Here is a 19231-nt window from a genome sequence, read left to right on the forward strand (position 1 = left end):
TTTCATCATTCTAGTGTTATTTGCCACACATTTGTAAAGCACATCTGTTATCAAATGTAGTTTACATAATGTGTACTGAATGCCTTACCATGTGGAAGAAATGGGAAAAAAATCAAATTCTCTTTCAACTGGTTGCATGATTTTTTTGTGAAAGGTAGGCTTTTCTCAGAATCACAGAATGTGAGCGGTTGGAAGGGACCTCGAAAGATCATCTAGTCCAACCCCCCTGCCAGAGCAGGACCATCTAAAGTAGATCACACAGGAACATGTCCAGGTGGGTTTTGAATGTCTCCAGAGAAGGAGACTCCACAACCTCTCTGGGCAGCCTGTTCCAGTGCTCTGTCACCCTCAGAGTGAAAAAGTTTTTCCTTATGTTAATATGGAACCTCCTGTGCTCCAGCCTGCACCCGTTGCCCCTTGTCCTATCACTGGACATCACTGAGAAGAGCCCAGCTCCATCTTCCTGACACTTGCCCTTTACGTATTTATAAACATTGATGAGGTCACCCCTCAGTCTCCTCTTCTCCAAGCTAAAGAGAACCAGCTCCCTCAGCCTTCCATCATAAGGGAGATGTTCCACCCCCTTCATCATCTTTGTGGCTCTGCACTGGACTCTTCCAAGCAGTTCCCTGTCCTTTTTGACCTGAGGGGCCCAGAACTGGACACGCTATTCCAGATGCGGTCTCACCAGGGCACAGTAGAGGGGGAGGAGAACCTCTCTTGACCTCCTGACCACACCTGTCTAGTACACCCCAGGATGCCATTGGCCGCCTTGGCCACGAGGGCACATTGCTGGCGGCTGGTCATCCTGCTGTCCACCAGGACCCCCAGGTCCCTTTCCCCTACGCTGCTCTCTAACGGGTCAGTCCCCAACCTAGACTGGTCCATGGGGTTGTTCTTTCCCAGATACAAGACTCTCCACTTGCCCTTGTTGTAGTTCATTAAATTTCTCCCCGCCCAGCTCTCCAGCCTGTCCAGGTCTCGCTGAACAGCAGCACAGCGCTCTGATGTGTCAGCCACTCCTCCCAGTTTTGTGTCATCAACAAACTCGCTGACAGTGCACTCTGTTCCCTTGTCCAGGTCATTGATGAATATATTGAGTAGTACTGGTCCCAGTACCGACCCCTGAGGGACTTCACTAGATACAGGCCTCCAACTAGACTCTGTCCCATTTTCTTTTCTATTTCTGATTGAGCAATCATTGCTTATGTTGACTGTAAGACTTGTATTAAAGTATGTCTTAAAAAAACCAAAACAAACCAACAAACCAAAACCAAACGAAAAACATCAAGTCTAAAATATATCAATGTAAAGTAAGGCAGATTAGGCTGAACCATACTGGGACTACGAATCCACAGCTCATTCCTTTTGGTTCTGAAGCCTGTAGGACTCTGTCAGGCTCTACCCCTCTCTCTGGAGAGGGAGGTATGAATTTCATGTTCAGATCAGAAAATTAGTTATTCTGAAAACAATCCATATAGTTGGCTAAATAATCTTGATCCAGGAGTCTGTGCTGGCAGTAAACATGCTCAATATGGAGTAAACTCCTTGTTTTGTTTTAGTTAGTAGGAAGGAAGACAATCATTTGTTCGCCTTCAGTTTTTGGAGGCAAGGTTTAGTAAAGCACTGAATGGTATTGTTCTGCTAGCCTGCGTATCTGAAGATGGTTGTAGTTTGGGTGAAGAACAGTTTCACCAAAGCAAGATGCTTGGTGTTATTCTTAATGACAAGCAAAAGCTGATACCTGCCAACTGATTTGCTGTGTTGTGGAACCCATATTTTCAACATGCGCACAATGTGTTGTGACAGCAAAACAGTGTCTCATAATTTATTTATGTATCTACGCATGAACATAATTTGATCTAGAAGGCAAATAGAGTTGTGTGGAGGTCAAGATTAGCACTGTTCTTGTAGTAGCAGAAGTCATTTGCCTGTCTTTGAGAGCCTTCCAGTTCCAAAGCAAAGGTGGTTATCTTTTTGGAACGGAAAATAGTAATTAAATTGTTCGATAGATCAGTTTATACTCGGGTGATGGGATGTTATTAATCTTATCTGGGACAGTTTCATGGACTTCTGCAAACCTAAATAGAATACTGCAATGCTGTGGTTTCCATTTTAAGTACTTTGGTTTTAGATGTGCTATTGATTAGTTTTTCCATTTGAGAATTAGTATTTTTGAGGTAACAGGGGAAAAAAACAGTAATTGGAGATTGTATGCATTAAATACAGCTTTTCATGACATATAGTAGACTGGTGCTGAGTCATTTGAACTGTTTTCAAGTATGATTTCTATAATAGTGGGATTTTTCTATAGCATGTGGCTAGATTTCAAAGCTAGATTATCTTCACAAATAAACTTGTATTTACTGAAGATAGGTGTGACATTGCCAAGTTTATTTATAGTGAAAATAAATACTATGCAGCGTACTAACAGAGTTATTCTTACAGTACCATAAATGGTGGATTTATAGCGAGGCAGGAAATGAGCATGTGAGTTCAGATGCTTGCCATTTTATTTATTTTTTACTTACTTTCTATGCTAGGGAGGTTCAGCTTAATGTTATCCTTCCCTTGTCACCTTTTTTCTCTTTCAGTTGGATAGAAATCCAACTAAAGGAGGAACAGGGGAGTTAGAAGACCCTCTTCCTAACAGAGCATGTCCTGGTGCAAGGACAAGTTGAGGAGGGTTGGCGGTGCTCGCATGCCACTGAAATCATGTTGCTAAATCCTGTCTGACAGACATTGTCACTTGGTGTTCTTGGGACTACAAACGATATTGAACCAGGAAACTGGGAAATGGTGGACTGTAGATTTGTTAACCCAGTAGTTCTTAAGTATGGGCCTGGAGGAGAGAATTTCCCCCCTAAAGCTTTTGCTGTAACATTAGCATGCTTTGCAAGACATGCATCTGCACATCTGAAGGTAAGAAAATATTGAAGCAAGTGTGGAAAAAAGTCCTAATATGCCGTAGAACAGTATATCCATGATGATTTTGTCTATAATTAAAACCAATTAAAACAATTCTAAAACTGTTCCTGATTACCACATTTGCAGGCATGAAAATTTGTCTACTCTTAATTTAAAAAATTCAAGAAGTAGGCAAATACATTCAGGTTTCAGGATGTTTTTAATGAGAAATAAAATGGCCAAAAGCATTCTTACCGTTTCTGAACCACAGTAGATCTAGTTCTAAAATGAGAGTCCATTATGCTGCTGTGGAGTCTTCAACCCATTGTATTTTTAAGCTCGTGGAGAATAGAGAGAGGTTAAAGCAATCTAAAGAATATAATGTGCCATGTAGCTGCTTTGTAGCATGTTCTGCTTGTTTTGTTGCAAAAAAGTACAGTTGGGCAAGGCAGGATTTAACCTTTATATATAACTTTGGATGCTCTAGGCTTGTCTGAACCCCTGAATTGATTACGGTGTGGGTCCTATTAACTGCTTAAAAACTCAAACCCAAACTGGGTGCAGTTTGTCCGTAGCTCGGGTGCGTTCTCATCTGCAGCAGCAAGCCACTGCTTTGAATTAGGAAGGTCTCCTCATCCTTTACAAGGCTTTAAAAAGTAGGGGAGAGCTGAAGAAAACTGAAAGTAAAACAAACATAAATCCAATAGCCTTTTGGTTAGCTGACCTAAAAGATCCTAATTCTGTTTAGTATTCACACACTGAGGCATATGATGGTAAAGTTTGTGTGATTTTTTTTTTTTTTTTTTTTTTAAAAAAAAACCTGGATGTATTTACATTTTTAGAACCCGATTAATGCATTTGCTGGTTTGGTGGCGTGTATTTTTAGTGTCTCTTAATTATTATTATTTCCTGGTAGCCAGATAAAGTTTGGAGTTATGTGGAAACCTTTTCCAAAACTGCGTTTCCTGTTGTGTTGGTCGGAAGCTGCTTCTTCCTCCAGGTGCTGTTTTGGTAACTGGAATCTTGGCATACACGGGTGGTTATTTTCAGTGGTTTATTCTGATATTTATTTAGGTTTGTTCTGAGTTTTTCAAGGATCTCAAGCAAGCAATTTGTTTTTTTAGAGGGAATTTCCAAGGTAAGCCAGTTTGTTGAAACTGCTTATTGGGCAATTTGAAAAACAATTTCTTTGCACTGGTTAAACATCTGCTTTTCCTCTCAACCAGATTATTTCTGGGCTAATTAGACTTTTCATATTCTGATGCAGTCTGTAAAAACACTAGTTAGAAATTGTCAAGGAATACATACAGTCATTTTTAGTGACTGATTTTTTTTAAAATGAAGAAATATTTTAATAAAAATAATTTTGGTAGTCTTAATTTTAGTAAAATACCTGTTCATGAAAATGCAGGCTTTAGAGAGTCATCAGACAATAAATCTCATTTGGAACAATGTTTATTTTTTCCAACAGAGATGATCTTTCTGTCACTGAAGCCCAGGGAAATCCTGACTTCACGTTCTAGTGAATCGAGACTTAATTGTTTTGATTGTAATTGTTTGAATATTCTTTCAGAAATTTTTGTTTTCTTTTTACTTTGTAAAGAGGCTGTTCAGAGTTTAAAAACAAATACATCTTGTAGTTTTCCCTTCATTTATTTTCACTCCTACTTGGAAGAAAGACTGTGTGTACCTAATTCCCATATCTTACTCTTTTTTTTCAAGTTTTGCCAATAGTCTCTCCCCAATTCTCAGCAAAGTATAGTGCAAAAGTGCTCTGAACTTTGTCCCTCATATTATCAAAGTATGTTCTAAATTCTGTCAAGAATAATTTAAACATTTTTGAGAAAAACTGCATTCTTTGAAGCAGTCCCCGGTGTCTTGTCTTGCTTTGATATTTTTACTTGAAAGGATGTATAATGAGGCAGTTGCAAGTATAAGTTCCTAAATTGTAAAGCACTTGAAAAGTTACTTAGCTGCCTGTCTTCTCTTGGCTGTTTTTATGTTTTTATCATTCTGATTTCTGAAGGCTTTCAGTTATTTAGTGAATACCCAGCTCACTAATAGGTTTTGACAATCTTGCACAATATTCTTGTAGCCAAATTACGATGTTGCAGCCTGGGTGGATGGGCAACAAGATGGATAAATAACCGGTTGGCTTAGAGGGTAGTGGTTAATGGATCATACTCTATCTGGAGGCTGATAACAACCAGCAGACTGGTCTTTCCTGGAGGAGGTGATGGGGGGCACTGTCACCAAGTTTGCAGATGACACCAAGCCGGGGGGGGGGGGTGGGGGGGGGGGTGGGCGAGCAGTTGATATAGCGAGGGCAGGGCTGCCATCCAGAGGGACCTTAAGAGGCTGGAGGGGGAGTGGATTGACAGTAAAATTGTGACACTCAGCAGGTACAAACGCACCCAGGCAGGAGGAGCCCCTGCCGCAAGGCCAGAGGGGGGCTGCCTGGGGGGCAGCTCTGCAGAAAGGCCCTGGGGGCTTGAGCGGGCACAAGCCAGCAGCAGGCCTGGCAGCAGGGGAGGCCACAGCACCCTGGGCTGTATGAACAGGAAAGTGGCCAGGAGATCAAGGGAAGGGATTATCCCCCCTACTCAGCATGTCTACATGCTGTGTCCAGTTTGGGGCTCCCCAGTACAGGAGCAACATGAAAAACCTGGAGTGAGATCAGTGAAGGGCTGCTTGAGAGTTTGATACCTTTTGTGAAAGGAAAAATCCCCAAGAGGAATACTTGCATAGATTTTATGGTCTGGTTGAATGAGTCTGCAAAACCCAGATGAACTATAGAGGGGGGAAAAAAGGGCGTTTAGTCTTAGCTCTGTTTTTTTGTGTAATTCTGTGTCTTTCCTTCTTTAGAACATACTTATGGATTCTAGTTCACAGGAGAACCATACAGTAACATAATAGACTAATTGAAGGAAAGTAAACTGATTGTGTAAACGGTGTTAAAGCACCAAGCTGCCATCCATTTGGACAACTTGACATCTTTCACGTTACATCTAATTGCGTGTGTTAGCAATCCAAACAACCAGTGTTTTCAGTTGCTGATTTTTTTTTTGTACTCATTCTTCTAATTTGTTTTATTTGTAGCCATAATTATTCAGAAAATGTGTTGTGCGTAACTGGAAAATGTTTTACATTATAAAACGGTCACTTAGCTTGTTGGATAGAAATTTTAGCTACTATGGCAGAATTTTAATTTGTAGAAGGTGTCAGTCAGGCATACAAATGATATCAGAAAACAGTGTCCTTTATGCTTGAGGTGTATGGTTATAAGCTGTTGTAATTTGTTCCTTTTGGAGTTTGCATTCATCTAGTGTCTAGTTCAAACACTTAAGATACCAGGGGGGAAGGTTTTCCCAGAAACAGGGTTAATTTGTAAATAAAAGTGTTTTATAAAGTCATTAAGAAATTAATCTATCTTGAGGTCCTGGCTTTAATAAATTAATCTTATAATAGGAATACAGAGTCTGGTTGGCACAGCTGGCTGCAGAAAGATGTCAGAAATGTAACTTAAGATGTGAAAACATGGATGTTGCACCAAATAATAATATTGTACTTCTAGTCTTGTCTTGATTTCTAAGTCTTTGGCCTATTTGCACAGCTATATGGTGATGTTTTTTCTCCAGAAAAAATGGTGAGGGAACATCTATAGGGAAAATCAATGCCTTAAGGACTACAGTCTGGGCATGGATTTTTTTTTTTTAATAAGTTTTTGTTCCCATTGACTTCTAAGAGCACAGGGCAGTCCTTTTAATGACTGGAATTAGCTGATACAGGCAGGATCCACGGAACAGGTGATGGCTGTAGGTTTTTCTCCTGCCAAGGTGTTTGGAGAAGTAGAGTCATCCCCTGAACCTTCCTGGTAAATCCTCACCCGGCTGGAGGAGGCAAGGGCAGTGTACCCTCTCAGTAGGGGTGCGCGTACGCAGAGGCTGCTTCAGGCTGGGGTGGCCGGTTCCAGGGTAGCACCAACTTCCATGCTTCAGTGCCTGCACAGCAAGCGCAAGGCGAGGGGGAGCACCTTGTTCGGCAGTGGTGGAGAAAACAAGGTTTTGTAGCAAGTGGGAGCTTTGCAGATGAGTGCTGCTGCTGTGCTTGGGCTTCGGAGGCTGTAAGGTGTCCTGTGGCTGCGAGGGAGTGAGCTGTGGGCTGGCCACGGGGCTGGTCCGGGTGATGGTGCTGAAGGCTGTACGTCAGCATTTGAGTTTCCAGGTTCTAAGAAATATTTTGCCTTTTAGTTCTGTTCTCTTGAAAGTCATAGCTGGTGTAGAACTGAAGTCGCCTAGTATTTGGGATGTCATGGCAAGTCCTCGAAGTCTGCATCTAATTGTGAATTAGCGTTTTCTCTGTAGTCTGTTGTTGTTTTTTGTTTCCTGTGCACAGCAGTGTGATTAAGAAATAGGTGCAGTTACTAATTCAAAGGTACAATTTTATGGTGAAAGGAAAAATGCAACAACATTTTCAGTGTGTCGGGTCTCTGATGTCTGTAAGAATTTGTATATGGACGTGAACAGCATATGAGGTTGTATGGATGGTACTTTTTCTTAGAACTCCTTTGGCGCTGGCTCTATTCAGTGTTTTATAAACATGTAAAACTACACTTGGATTATGGAAAACATAATTCTGAATAGCTTTGTAAAAGAAAATATGCCTGTTTGTCTGTTATTACAGGTTTGACCTTTAGCTTCATCCAGCCATCCTTAGCATTTCTGACAACAAACAGAAACCCCACATGTAGCAGTTCAGTTTTGCTTAGCCAAGCAACTTTCATTATACCTGGCAGAGCATGAAATCATGCAGCAAGGTTCTTGATGTTAACTCTCTGTCACTGACTTTGGGGAACGAGCCTATGACTGACAACTCTTCACTAGAGCATTTTGGATGTCTTTAGAATACGTCAGCACAGCAGGCAGCTGTTACCATTTAGCTTTGGCCAGTGACAATTTCAATAGTTAACAGGACATTTTAGGCCAAGTGAAAAAACCAGAGGGTGCAGTACTAAGAAAAAAAAGTTGTATCAATCTCACGCGTTGTTTGGATACTGTCTCTGTTCTGGGCTTAAAAATATCCTGAAGTACCAATATAGAGTGCAAAACTGTCAGAATATGTTATGAGAAAGACAGGAAATGTCTGTTGTCAGTGAGAGCCGCTGGCTTTTGTTATTACAATTGGATAGCCTTTCTGCATCATACACAATGTTAATAATTGCTCATCATTCAGGACTGCAGTAAAGGAGTTGCTTCAAGGAACATAGACTCATCGTACACCACAGTGTAATTGATAATAAAGATGTGTTGACTTAAAGGAAAATGTTTTCCTTTTTATACACTGACGTTTATTTCCAAAATCCACTTTAAGACAAAGATTTCATCTTATTTACTGATGTTTTAATGGATATTTAGTGTGTCAGTTCACTTTTATGGCTCCTGTTGGCAACTATCATAGCTCAGTTGCTTTTGTTATGTGAACTGTGACCTTGATGCAGGCAACACGGTGAATTACTGCTCTCTGATGATTTCGCCTGGTTTAATAAAATGTGTTCTGCATTTGGATATAATCTCCATAATGGTAAATTTAATTAATTTCTTTATTGTAAAGTGTCATTAACATAACATTTTCCCTGGAAGACTGACGTGATGCTTATCCTCTAAAACCTTATGCTCTTTCAGTGTTTATCCATATGGGTGCTGCACTCTAGCTGTGTCTGTCTGGTGCATGAAAGCATGGACTTTATTTACCCCGCGGTATTTGTTGGAGCTTCCCCTAATGGGTAGAACATACCAGACCAGCAGCTCTTGTCACCGCTCCCGTCCTTTCCATCGGCAGCTCAGCTAGCAAATTCTTTTTGTATTGTAAGCAGAAAGCTCATGAGACCGGTTTAGCAAAATGGACAGAGAACTCTGAGAGGAAGGACTCCAGTTTATATATTCCTTCTAAAAAGCATTTTTTTCTAAAGCATATTCTAATAGTGGTCTGGCTGGAGTTAGTACTTCAACAGCTAACACATCTTTTTATTCTAGAAGATGTTATTCTGCACCGTGATTCTCTTCTTTGTACATCCTCTGGCCGGTCACAGACTCCTGTAGAGCAAAGCAGGAGGGGGGCAGTTCTAATGATATCCAGCTAATACTTCTTTTGCTGTAGGAGGAAAGAGAAGCTAGTGGAGACTCAGCATAGATATGTATAAGCAAATTCGGATGTCACTGTCTGTCTGTGCAAGCTGGCCCTTTCTGCTCGGTGTCACATTAGTAAGTTGCGGCAGTTGGCTCTGCTTTTTTGGTGTCAGTATCACCATCGTCCTCAGGCACATTCTTTGCTGCTGTATGCAGCAAAGACCCTGCACATTGGTGTTCATGACTGTGTGGTGTGGTCGTTGAAAACGGTACCGTTTGCCTACCTCCTGTGGGCTCAGGCTGCCTTCACGGCTTCTGTGGACACCTACCTGCGCTACGGGTAGGATATTCTCCAAAGGATTTTTCCAGTCTACCTGAAGGCTGACAAAACCAGACTCTCACACGCGTGTGCACACACACACGTATGTACGTGTATTTGTATGTATCTACATATAAGTATGCATACCTATGTACCTTTCCACTTGCATTGTGGTGGAAACGCACAGCAACATTCAAATTAGAGGCGTTACTTTTGTGTGTATTAGGTATGTACGATAGCAGAAGGATCGTTATCTGGTAGCTTTTTTTGGGGCAGAATTCTGAAGTCCCAGTTATTGATGGACAGTGCTTTCAGGTGTTGCTGTTTATATGGTTCAAGAAATCCGCATCTTGCCTCGAGATAAATAGTTATGACATCACTTTGATGTGAAGGTTATGCTGCCTAATACAGTGTTCTTATCCTCTCTGTTTTAAAATATAGTTGCAAAGTGCAGAAGCCTTTTTTTTTTAATAACAGCCTGTGATAACAGTTTGTAGTAACAGTCTGTCAATGCTGAAGTGGTTCTGTAGCTTTTAAATTCTGAGAGTTGGGGGGATGTATATGCAATATTTTATCTGTCTGTTTGTTTTACGCTCAGCTGAGCTAGATGCTGAACATGCACAGAAGGTTTTGGATATGGAGCACACGCAGCAGATGAAGCTAAAGGAACGTCAGAAGTTCTTTGAAGAAGCCTTCCAGCAGGACATGGAGCAATACCTGTCTACAGGATACTTGCAGATAGCAGAGAGGCGAGGCAAGTCTTAAAATACCTTCTGTGTAACCCACAAACTCACAACTTGGAGAACATTGTTGAGGGGTCAAAGTCAGCTGCGGTTTTAATGCTTACAGATGAAGCACTGCAGTGTCTAGATTTTTCCTCAGGGATTGACAGTTCAGATAAGCTCTTTAAACAAACATTGGGTTCCAGGGAAACTAGACACCTTAGAAAATCAGTCAGACTGGTTGTTGTCTGAGGAAATGCAGAGCACTGAAGTAAAACAGCACTTTTCTCTGCGGCTGAAGAGTGCATCCATATCTATAAAGATATGGATGGAGGTGGCTGCTTCTGTCCACTGGAGTTCCAAAGCCTGGGATTGTCACCTGGCAGGAGGTGCCCCAGAAAAACTTTGCAAGTGCAGACGAAAGCTCTGTATTCCAGACAGTTCCCAGGTGGTAGCTATTTCCATTGTCTGTGTAACGTACAGAGTGTGTGAGATTAGGACATGGGAGATCAGATTAAGCTCTCTTCTTCTTATGAGATGACTCAAGTCTGGCATGTCCTGAGTAGTTAAAGCATGAGAATGCCATAGACTACAGACACTTCCCACTGTGTGGGAGGCATCCATCTGTTGGGCCAAAATGCAGGGACTGCAGGACCAGAAAGAAAGCAAGTGGGAGATTGTCACTCATGTGGCAGGGAAAAATTTAGAGAATCTGTCCCTGCTCCAAGACCAGTTGTGCTGTCATTTGGAATGTCGGCGCAGGGAACACAATCCAAGATTTCCATTTCTCTGCAAGAGTGCTATAAACGCTCATCTGCAAGATGCTCTAGATTGGTTGCTAGGACAGTCTTTGGAGAAGTAGGGTACGTAAGTCTAAATTCCTTTGGTCTAGGAAGGAATTGAGTTTGGGTCTCCTGCTCTCTGTGTGTGTATATATATAGTCCCCTTAGGCTAAAAGTGGGCATTGCCACTGGCTGCTGTTGGACACACGACTGTTGGAGGGCTAGGGTACCTAACTTCCTGAACTTCAGCTTTGCAGTGTAATGCAGAACCCCTGTATATCATAGAAACTGTTTTAATGAAAGATTTGATCCTGTGGTACAAGTAAAACTACAGAGCTATAGTACATTTGGAAAAAAAACCCAAACAAATGATAGGATTTCATCTCAGTTCACATATGAAGGTTTTTAATAGCATAATTGTTAAATTTAGATAAACCATTAAACTGTTCGTTTTAATAGTTGATGTTATACATGGACTTAAATCTGAGTACCCCTGAACTTACTTTTTCTGTGTTTGCATGCTTTATTGTTCAGGGAAGAAGGTGCTCATCTGAGTATTTAATTCCCGTGCAAATTGTCAGTATTATATTGACAATAATAAGTGAATAATTAATAATGCTCAATGAGGTGAAATCCTCATGCTAAGAGAAGATCTTTGGCATCAGCCTAGGTTTTAAATACTACTGTCATTTGTTAGACTAACTGAATGAGGAAGAAGAATGGCTGTTCTCTGTTAATGTTAATCCGTATTTCTGGATTTCCATGTCCCTTGTATATTGACAGAATTTAGTGATTGTGGGCTTAAATTGTTTTTCTCTAAAAAGGCTTTTAGTTGAGGGAATGGGAAAGGTGTGTTGTAAAATGGAAAGTTTAGATCTTTGCCCCCAAGCCCCATCCTAGCATATTTCTGACAATGCTATTGCTATAAATATTGTTGCTAAAAATCTTCTGTTTTACAAAAACAGTAATGGACACGAGTTTCACAAGCAAGATTGCAGAGAGTGCTCTGGGCTTTGGGCTGGGATTGCTGCTGAGCAGCTCCAGTGGGTGTGCTCCTTCCATGTCTGGTGTAATTATTACTGATGCAAACACTTGTAGCAGCTGTTGAAGCCTTCATAGGTAATAACATCATGTCGCTGACTGTCAGTTTGCTCATTGCCCTGTTTTTACCACAGAACCGATTGGAAGTATGTCCTCCATGGAGGTGAATGTGGACATGCTGGAACAGATGGATTTAATGGACATGTCTGACCAAGAAGCACTTGATGTCTTTTTAAACTCGGGAGGCGAAGACAATAATATGCTTTCTCCCATGCTGGGTATGATGCTAGTAATGACCATGTGGTTGGAGACAAAGTGATACATCACTGGGATTGCTCTAATTTGTAATGGATAATGTTATCTCATAAAATGTTACACTTTATGGAGATTGAATACTTTTCACTAGTGGTTTTCAAAGCATTAACATTTAGTTGCAGTACAAGAGAGCTCGCTGCAAAAGTGCTTGGTATTGCTGGACTGTCTCTCTTTTCCTTCTAGTCACTGCAGCTTCATGTTCTGTTTGTCACGGTATGGATAGGTGATGTGTTACATACTGCTTTTAAGGTGCATTTTTCTCTATGTAAAATTAATAGAGGAGTTTTTAACAAACATCACAAAGTTTGTGGTAATTAGGTTTTTATTTTTAAGACTGCTTTCTCAGAATTTTCCCAGAATTTTGGCATTTTGAAGTAAATTCGGACCAGTTGTATATAGTGTGAGATCTTCAGTGAGAGATATTCAGAGACGGTTCAACATAGCAGCCCATATATATGAAACATGACAATGTTCTGGAAGCTTCTAAACAGTGATTCTGATACTGCAGCTCTTTCATGTAGCCTACTTAGTGCTAGTAATGTTAGTTAAATTGGATTAAATTAATCTTAATCCAAAATTTTGTTTACGTGTTCTGATGAACAAAACCAGATTTACATTTTGCAGCATGATGAGGGATCTGCTTAAAGCAGGGAATTGGTGATACAGGGTACTTTATCCAACAGGGAAGTGTATTTTCTTAATTAAAAACTTACTTTAGTACTAAAATGCGTTTTCCCAAAAGAGCCAAAGTAAGTTTTCTTAGGGGAGATGATGAAGCTCCTTTAAATGTACTTAGATTTCTTTGGAAAATACAGGTTGAAATATTTTTATAAAAGTACTTACAGTGAAGAAACAGTGCACTTCAAATCCTATCCTGTATTTTGGGATAGGTAAAGAAAAACGTTAGTAATATCCTGGGATAATTTTCTTCCTCCCTATGTAAAGGTGATTATTACCTGCTGTGAGCATGAAAATCTTACAGATAGCCATCAAGGCACACTTGACTGCTAAAGTTTTTCATGTTTTATTGGAAAAACTAAATGCAGATGATTGGTTTTGGATAGGCATCCAATTAACACTTTACTAAAGTTGATCATCATTTGAGCATGCAGGTAATTGCAGAATCTAGGAGAGTTTTCCCCTTGCTGGGTCTTTGGCAGATGTTGGACCAAGAAGCTTCATGTCTTAACAACAAACAGTGTAACTGCATTATCTGAGGAAGCGTAGAAGCTACGAGGTGTGGTTGTTTTTTCCTAAATAGATGTAAAACTGATTAGCCTTTGAAAAAACTGTTTGTGCTGTAATGTAAGTATTACAGTGTGTCTCTGTATAGATATCGTGTGTATATATATTTTTATTATATATAGCACATACACTGTAATATGATGTGCCAGTGCTGCAACGTTCTAGTACTGTAACCCTAATGCAGAGCTGGACAGGCTTGCAGCAAGGCTTTACTCCTCCGTGGTTGCTCCTACTACGGTGTAACACTCTTGTGAGTCTTCCTGTTGTAGTTCCAGGCGCTTCACTTCCCTCTGAATTGAGGGATTTTTGTGCTTGTTTTAAGGACCTGGCACCCCAGTATCAAGCCAAATATGCAATAGTCCTCATTCTTAGAAAAGTGAGGTGGCTTAAAAATAACTCTTCAGTTTGCTGTCAGTGAAGAACTGGGTTGGTCAGGGCAAGATTTGTGTCCCACTTTTACTGAACACCCCAGAATTGGGAGGTAAGTTTTCTTAGTGACTGGTAAAAATGAAAATCAGCTCAAAGCGTTAACACAGTTTTGAGTTTGTTTTGCTGTAAACGTTGCCATCTCATGGGCGTTGGTTTTGCTCACCTCTGCCACTGCAGAAAACTCCTTAATCTAGTCTGATCTAATTAATCTAATGCATGCTGGTGTGCACAACGTAGACAGGTGTCTTTAGAAACATCTTCCTAGTATCCCTTGTGTTGTTCAGTGTAAATTCAGGTACTACCCGAGGAAGCAATGCGGTAGACCTGCGAGGCACCCTGGCCTGACGCAGTCGGTTGGCGCGGCACAGTGTTCTCAGTCCAGGCAGGCCGCTTGGCTGTAGGGAGTTGTGAACGCCGTACCAGATGTTTATCAGCTTGTGTTTAAACTGGAGACCTGCTGTGAGAGCACGTTTCCCCCTGGAGTTCCCAGAAAAGCTGAACCGATGATGTCACGTACAGGGCCACTTGCTGTCCATGTTTAGGTCCAGAATTTAAGATTGCAGCTCGTTAGGGCAAGAAATGTGCCTGAGCAACAGTGTCTAGTACAACAAGCTTCTGTTGCCTCCAGGTGCTGTAATGACTGTTTTCTTGTTAAAATTAAACTTGGATACTTGGCAGCACTATGGGGATCAGTCATGGGGCAATGTAGTGTGAACTGCTCTGCCAACAGCCTCAGTAGAGGTAAGGTGTAGTGATCAGCTCATTTCCATCCAACTCTTGTGTAACCATTTTATATAACATCCCACAGGATTTTTAAGAGCATTTTCTCACTAAGGTTACTCAGTGCTGCAGCTGGGTGCCCCGACTATGGAGAAACACATGTTAGGTCGAGTAGGGAAGGAAAAGAGGGCTTTATTGGGCAGATCACCTAGAAAGATGGTTTAGATGTTTCCCTGTTTTTCCTTCATTTACTGCTAGGAGGTGTCCAGAGAAGAGGATCTAAGATAATTTTGAAATCTGCACTCTTGAACCGCAAGCAAACACCATTAGGCTGAACTTGGCTTGGAAGTCTGTTTGCATAGGCTACGGATGAAGCGCAGTCTTAAAATCCCATTCCTGTGCACTTGAGCTATGATACAGCTTTACCAGAGGAATTCTTTCATGCTTTGTTTTGCTTATGCATCTTTATTTTTAGTCAAAGCTGGAGATTACTATTATTGCCTGTCTCCCAGTTTTTTGGGTTGGTTGGTTGGTTTGGTTTTTTAACTTCACCCAGGTTTCTTTCTGTCGTTCTGTTGGACAGAGTTTGTCTGGAGGACTTTCCTGTTGGTAATGATTCTCAGCACATGCTGAAGTCTGAATGGACTTTAGCAAAGTCAGAGTTAGGAGCATTAAGTGGTCTTCTCTTGGCTAAGAGGCAAGCTGGACATCAGCTATATCTCTTAACAGAGCCAGGACTTACTTAATACTCCTGCCACCTTACCTTGTTTGATCTCAAACGTTAGCAATACTACAATGAGCAAGAGCCGTACACACCATCAGAAACAGAGTAAAACCAGCCTGTGCCTTGTATTTGAGATCAGCTTCAGAGAAGCCCAAAGGCAGCTTTGTGTTCTGGGAGGGGTTTTTAAGGGTGGTTTGCCAAAGCCGCAAGACAGCCTGAATACAGCTCGCTCACCAATGCTGCACTCAGTTAATGTACTGACTTCTGGTGTCACCTGCTGAGCCACAGCTTGATATTTGTTGTTCTGTTTCCAACTACAAGGGCCTGACTCCACCACCTATGTGAATGAGATAAGCCTTCAGGTTCCGAGCCAGTCTGAGTTACGACAGAAACTGTCTTCGCTGTCATCAACCTGTACAGACTCTGCCAGCCAAGATGCGAGTGAAGGAGAGTCTCCAGTTATTCAGTCCGATGAAGAGGAGGTTCAAGTGGACACTGCTCTTGCTTCTGTAACTGAAAGAAAGGGTGCTTCAGATGTTAGTGATGAAAGTGACTCTCAAACCATTTGAATCTTAAAACCATATCCTTTAAGAATGACTTTTGAATGAATGAACATGTGAATGAAGAGCTTGCCTGTGTAACAATTTACTAACTAAGCATAACAGCCAGATCTTTTTACTTAGTAATACTGCCTTTTTACAGAATTGCCAGTCATGTGGAGGTTGGCTTTTTAAAAAAAAAAATGCCTAAAGCACACACACTTCAGCAGTAGTCATGGGGCTCAGGGGAGCAGTACAACTGTTGTATATACTATGTATAAGGGAAGTACAGCGGAAAGATGCAAGTTACTTTGACCACTAACCTTTAAATGGCTGACAGGAAATATTTAGACTTGATGTGTAATACTGAACCCAAATTGTTCCTTGCATGTTTTCAGCTGCTGCAACTGAAGATTTAGGATACAAACCAAAATGAATAGTTGTTTTCTACTCTTTACTACCTACTGTCTGCCTACTGCCTTTGTCTACTAATGCAGCAGTGTCTACTCGCTCACACTTCTTATTCAGGACCAACTTAGTTATATCCTAGGTGTTAAGGAAAAAAAAAAAAGAAACTGAAAAGGAGGATAGATGCATATGAAGTGTTATACTTCTCATGGAGCAGGTATCTTAGCATTGTATAAACTTAGTTCTCTTTCAAGATAAAATAAAGTGTTTCTATCCCAACCATGTCTTTTACTTGATTACCCCGATATTTTATCCATGACAGTGAACAGAGGAGACTAATTCAGCAATCAGGAAAAAAATGGTTATTTATACTGAGCACCAGTGTAACTTACTTTTCCATGGTAACATCTGTTTGCCTACACTGATGCAAGCCAGCAATTTAAGGGAAATAAACCTGAATGAATTACAAATTAAGTGTGCACATTTTATAAACCTTAGGCCTTAGTCATGATAACCACACTGCTGTTGTTTTCCTGCAGTCATTTTTCTCTCTAAACTTGAGGTCTGAACATGTCTAACCCGTTTCTTGTCAAGTCTCACGCTCTGTTTGCAGGGATCTGCTCTCCTCTGAGAAGGCCCCTGGCTCCTGCTCTTCACGCGCGGAGGGAAGGAGTGTAAGCAGAAGCAGCGTAAGTAACAGGACGAGCTGTCTAGGTCCCTTCAGTGGCCTGCCCTGCCACAGCCAAGGGCTGAGGGACACCCTCTGCCTCACCTGACAGCGTGTTTCCTGGCCCCACTCTGGGACATGAAGGCTAGAAGCAGCTCACTACGTAGAATTAGGTATTTACTATTTAACAAGGAAGAAATTTTTCTTGAAGGAGCTGACTTTACTCACTTTCTGGAAGACAGACAAAATGTCCAAAAGTTTTGTTTTTTTTATTAAACCTCGTAGTACAAACCTGGAAAGTAAACAAAAAACTGGCAATAAACAACATGAAGTCTTTCCTTACAAGGAAAGAGAGCAGAGCAGCGCTAATAAATTAAATGTCAAACTGTAAGCCATAGTCAGAAGTTTACTGTCAAGAGGGAAAAGTACACAGCAAGGCCATAAAAACCAGACAACCACATTTGAAAACACTTGACTCTGTTTATGTTATTGTTAAATATTCCAAAACAGTTCAGTCTTCTGCAACAACAACCAACAAATTGTATTATAGGACTTTCCTGACAGTCACCACTGGCAAGCTCAGTGCAATATGGGTAGCTACGGTATTGTTGAAGTCAATTATGAAACAAAACAGATTGTGAAAACATTTTCCCTTTTTTATTCCACACATACTGTACACACAACCAGAAAAGGGCAACAGCTACTCCATTATTATTTTTTGTTGTTGTTCAGTGATGTAAGCAGCACTTATAAATGTTACAAGAAAAACCCTGTAAGCATCCAATCCAACCGATGAAGAAAGTGAAACGTAAGGCTTTTCTTCATCTTGTCTCTTCGCCATCCCTCCCCCCACCCCAAGAAAAGGCTCAAGTATTTAAAAAAATTTACAGGCATATGTACAAAAGGTGTGATTTTTTTTTTTGTTACAACATGTAGAGAAAAAATAGACAAGATGAAAGCAAATGCATTTTCACATTCAAAAGAAATATGCAGACCTGCTAGTGGCTCTAAATGTGATCATATAATGAAACAAAAATTAATGCTTGACTGTGTAAAGGTGTGAAAAACAGCAGTGGAATGGAAATGGAATGTTAGAAAGATTGCACGTCTATGACAAAAGAAGCACTTATGGCTTCGATCACTTTTTTCTTTTTTTCTTTTTTTTTTTTTTAAAGGATGCTATTGAAGGGTTTTTGATAAAGTAGCCAACAGCACCAAAAAATAACAGAATGGATTTCCTAATGAAATCAGGCACAGTTTTCCCTCACGTGACTCCTCAAGGCAGGCAGTCTTTTTTCCTTTTTTTTTTTTTTTTTTTTTTTAATTTTTATTTTTCCCCCTCAGAACAGATGCATAGTGATGTGCTGGTAAAAGAGAACATACTCCGAATCTCCTCCTTTTGCCTACAGTTAGGAAACAAAGTCCATATTCAGCTGCCATAACCTCCCAAACAAAGTGTGTATTCTCCAATTTAAAAAATTACAAAACTCATCTTGCTGTGACAGAATAAAAGACAGCCAAAGTAAAGCAATTTCTTTCAAGTTTTTGTCTCCTATCCCTTTTCTCTCTAGAAAAATCTGCTCACATGACTGGAGAACAAATTATAAAACACATCAAACTTTAACCTATCCAAAAAATGGGTTAAAAGCGTTTTCTCATAGTTACCAAAAAGGCTTTTTATTTTTTCAGCCATAGGGACAATACAAATTAATATTTTATCAGCCCCTTGCCGGTTTTAAAACAGTGAACATACGGCAGTTTAAAAAAATCAGACTGCTGTATCTATCTATTCTAAGTACAAAAAAAAAATTCAACAGTTTAATGCTAAAACAAAATTAGTTCTCTAAAACCAGAAGAAAATCTTCTTTAGAGCTAGTGCAAAGACAGCTTGTATTCTACAGCAAGTACTCCAAACTATGGTATAATAATTACAAAAAATATATATAAATTGACAAAATGAGAGTGTTGGCATCTTCAGGATTAACTTGAAGCACTTTTGGATGAACTGGAGGATGAAAGCCTAGATGATGGCACGTCAACCGTCGCTCTCTTACGAGGTCCTCTTTTTGGTGTAGGCTTGCTGATACAGTTCTCAATGCTGCCGTTTTTACCAGATACTTTTCCACAGATTTGATTGACTAGACTGATTATTTGTTCCTGTTCAGGAAGTGGGAAAAACAAAACACAAATTACCATCTGCTCTTTCTCCAGTCGCTTCTGATGGACAAGAGACACAGTGCTGCCTTTTTGACTGAAAGCACCAAACTGAGGGAAAAGCAAAGCTGTGT

General features: G+C 40.5%; 2 protein-coding genes across 3 annotated transcripts in view; one reads left to right on the forward strand and one right to left on the reverse strand.

Annotated features, from left to right (window-relative positions):
• Nucleotides 1-16664, forward strand: part of DTNBP1 (dystrobrevin binding protein 1) — a 72242-nt gene extending 55578 nt beyond the window's left edge. For both annotated transcript variants that reach the window (XM_086469573.1, XM_086469574.1), the window contains exons 8-10: nucleotides 9950-10105; nucleotides 12031-12174; nucleotides 15651-16664. In XM_086469573.1, coding sequence (XP_086325699.1) covers nucleotides 9950-10105; nucleotides 12031-12174; nucleotides 15651-15898 — 548 coding nt within the window. In that variant the 3' untranslated portion in view covers nucleotides 15899-16664. The remainder of the gene's footprint in view (nucleotides 1-9949; nucleotides 10106-12030; nucleotides 12175-15650) is intronic.
• Nucleotides 16665-17193: 529 nt separating this feature from the next.
• The window catches only part of JARID2 (jumonji and AT-rich interaction domain containing 2), a 99155-nt gene continuing 97117 nt past the window's right edge, over nucleotides 17194-19231 (reverse strand). The window contains exon 16 of the mRNA XM_086469572.1: nucleotides 17194-19100. Coding sequence (XP_086325698.1) covers nucleotides 18924-19100 — 177 coding nt within the window. The 3' untranslated portion in view covers nucleotides 17194-18923. The remainder of the gene's footprint in view (nucleotides 19101-19231) is intronic.

This window comes from Leptosomus discolor, chromosome 8, assembly GCF_034619465.1.
Source record: "Leptosomus discolor isolate bLepDis1 chromosome 8, bLepDis1.hap2, whole genome shotgun sequence".
In the NCBI taxonomy this organism is placed as follows: Eukaryota; Metazoa; Chordata; class Aves; order Leptosomiformes; family Leptosomidae; genus Leptosomus; species Leptosomus discolor.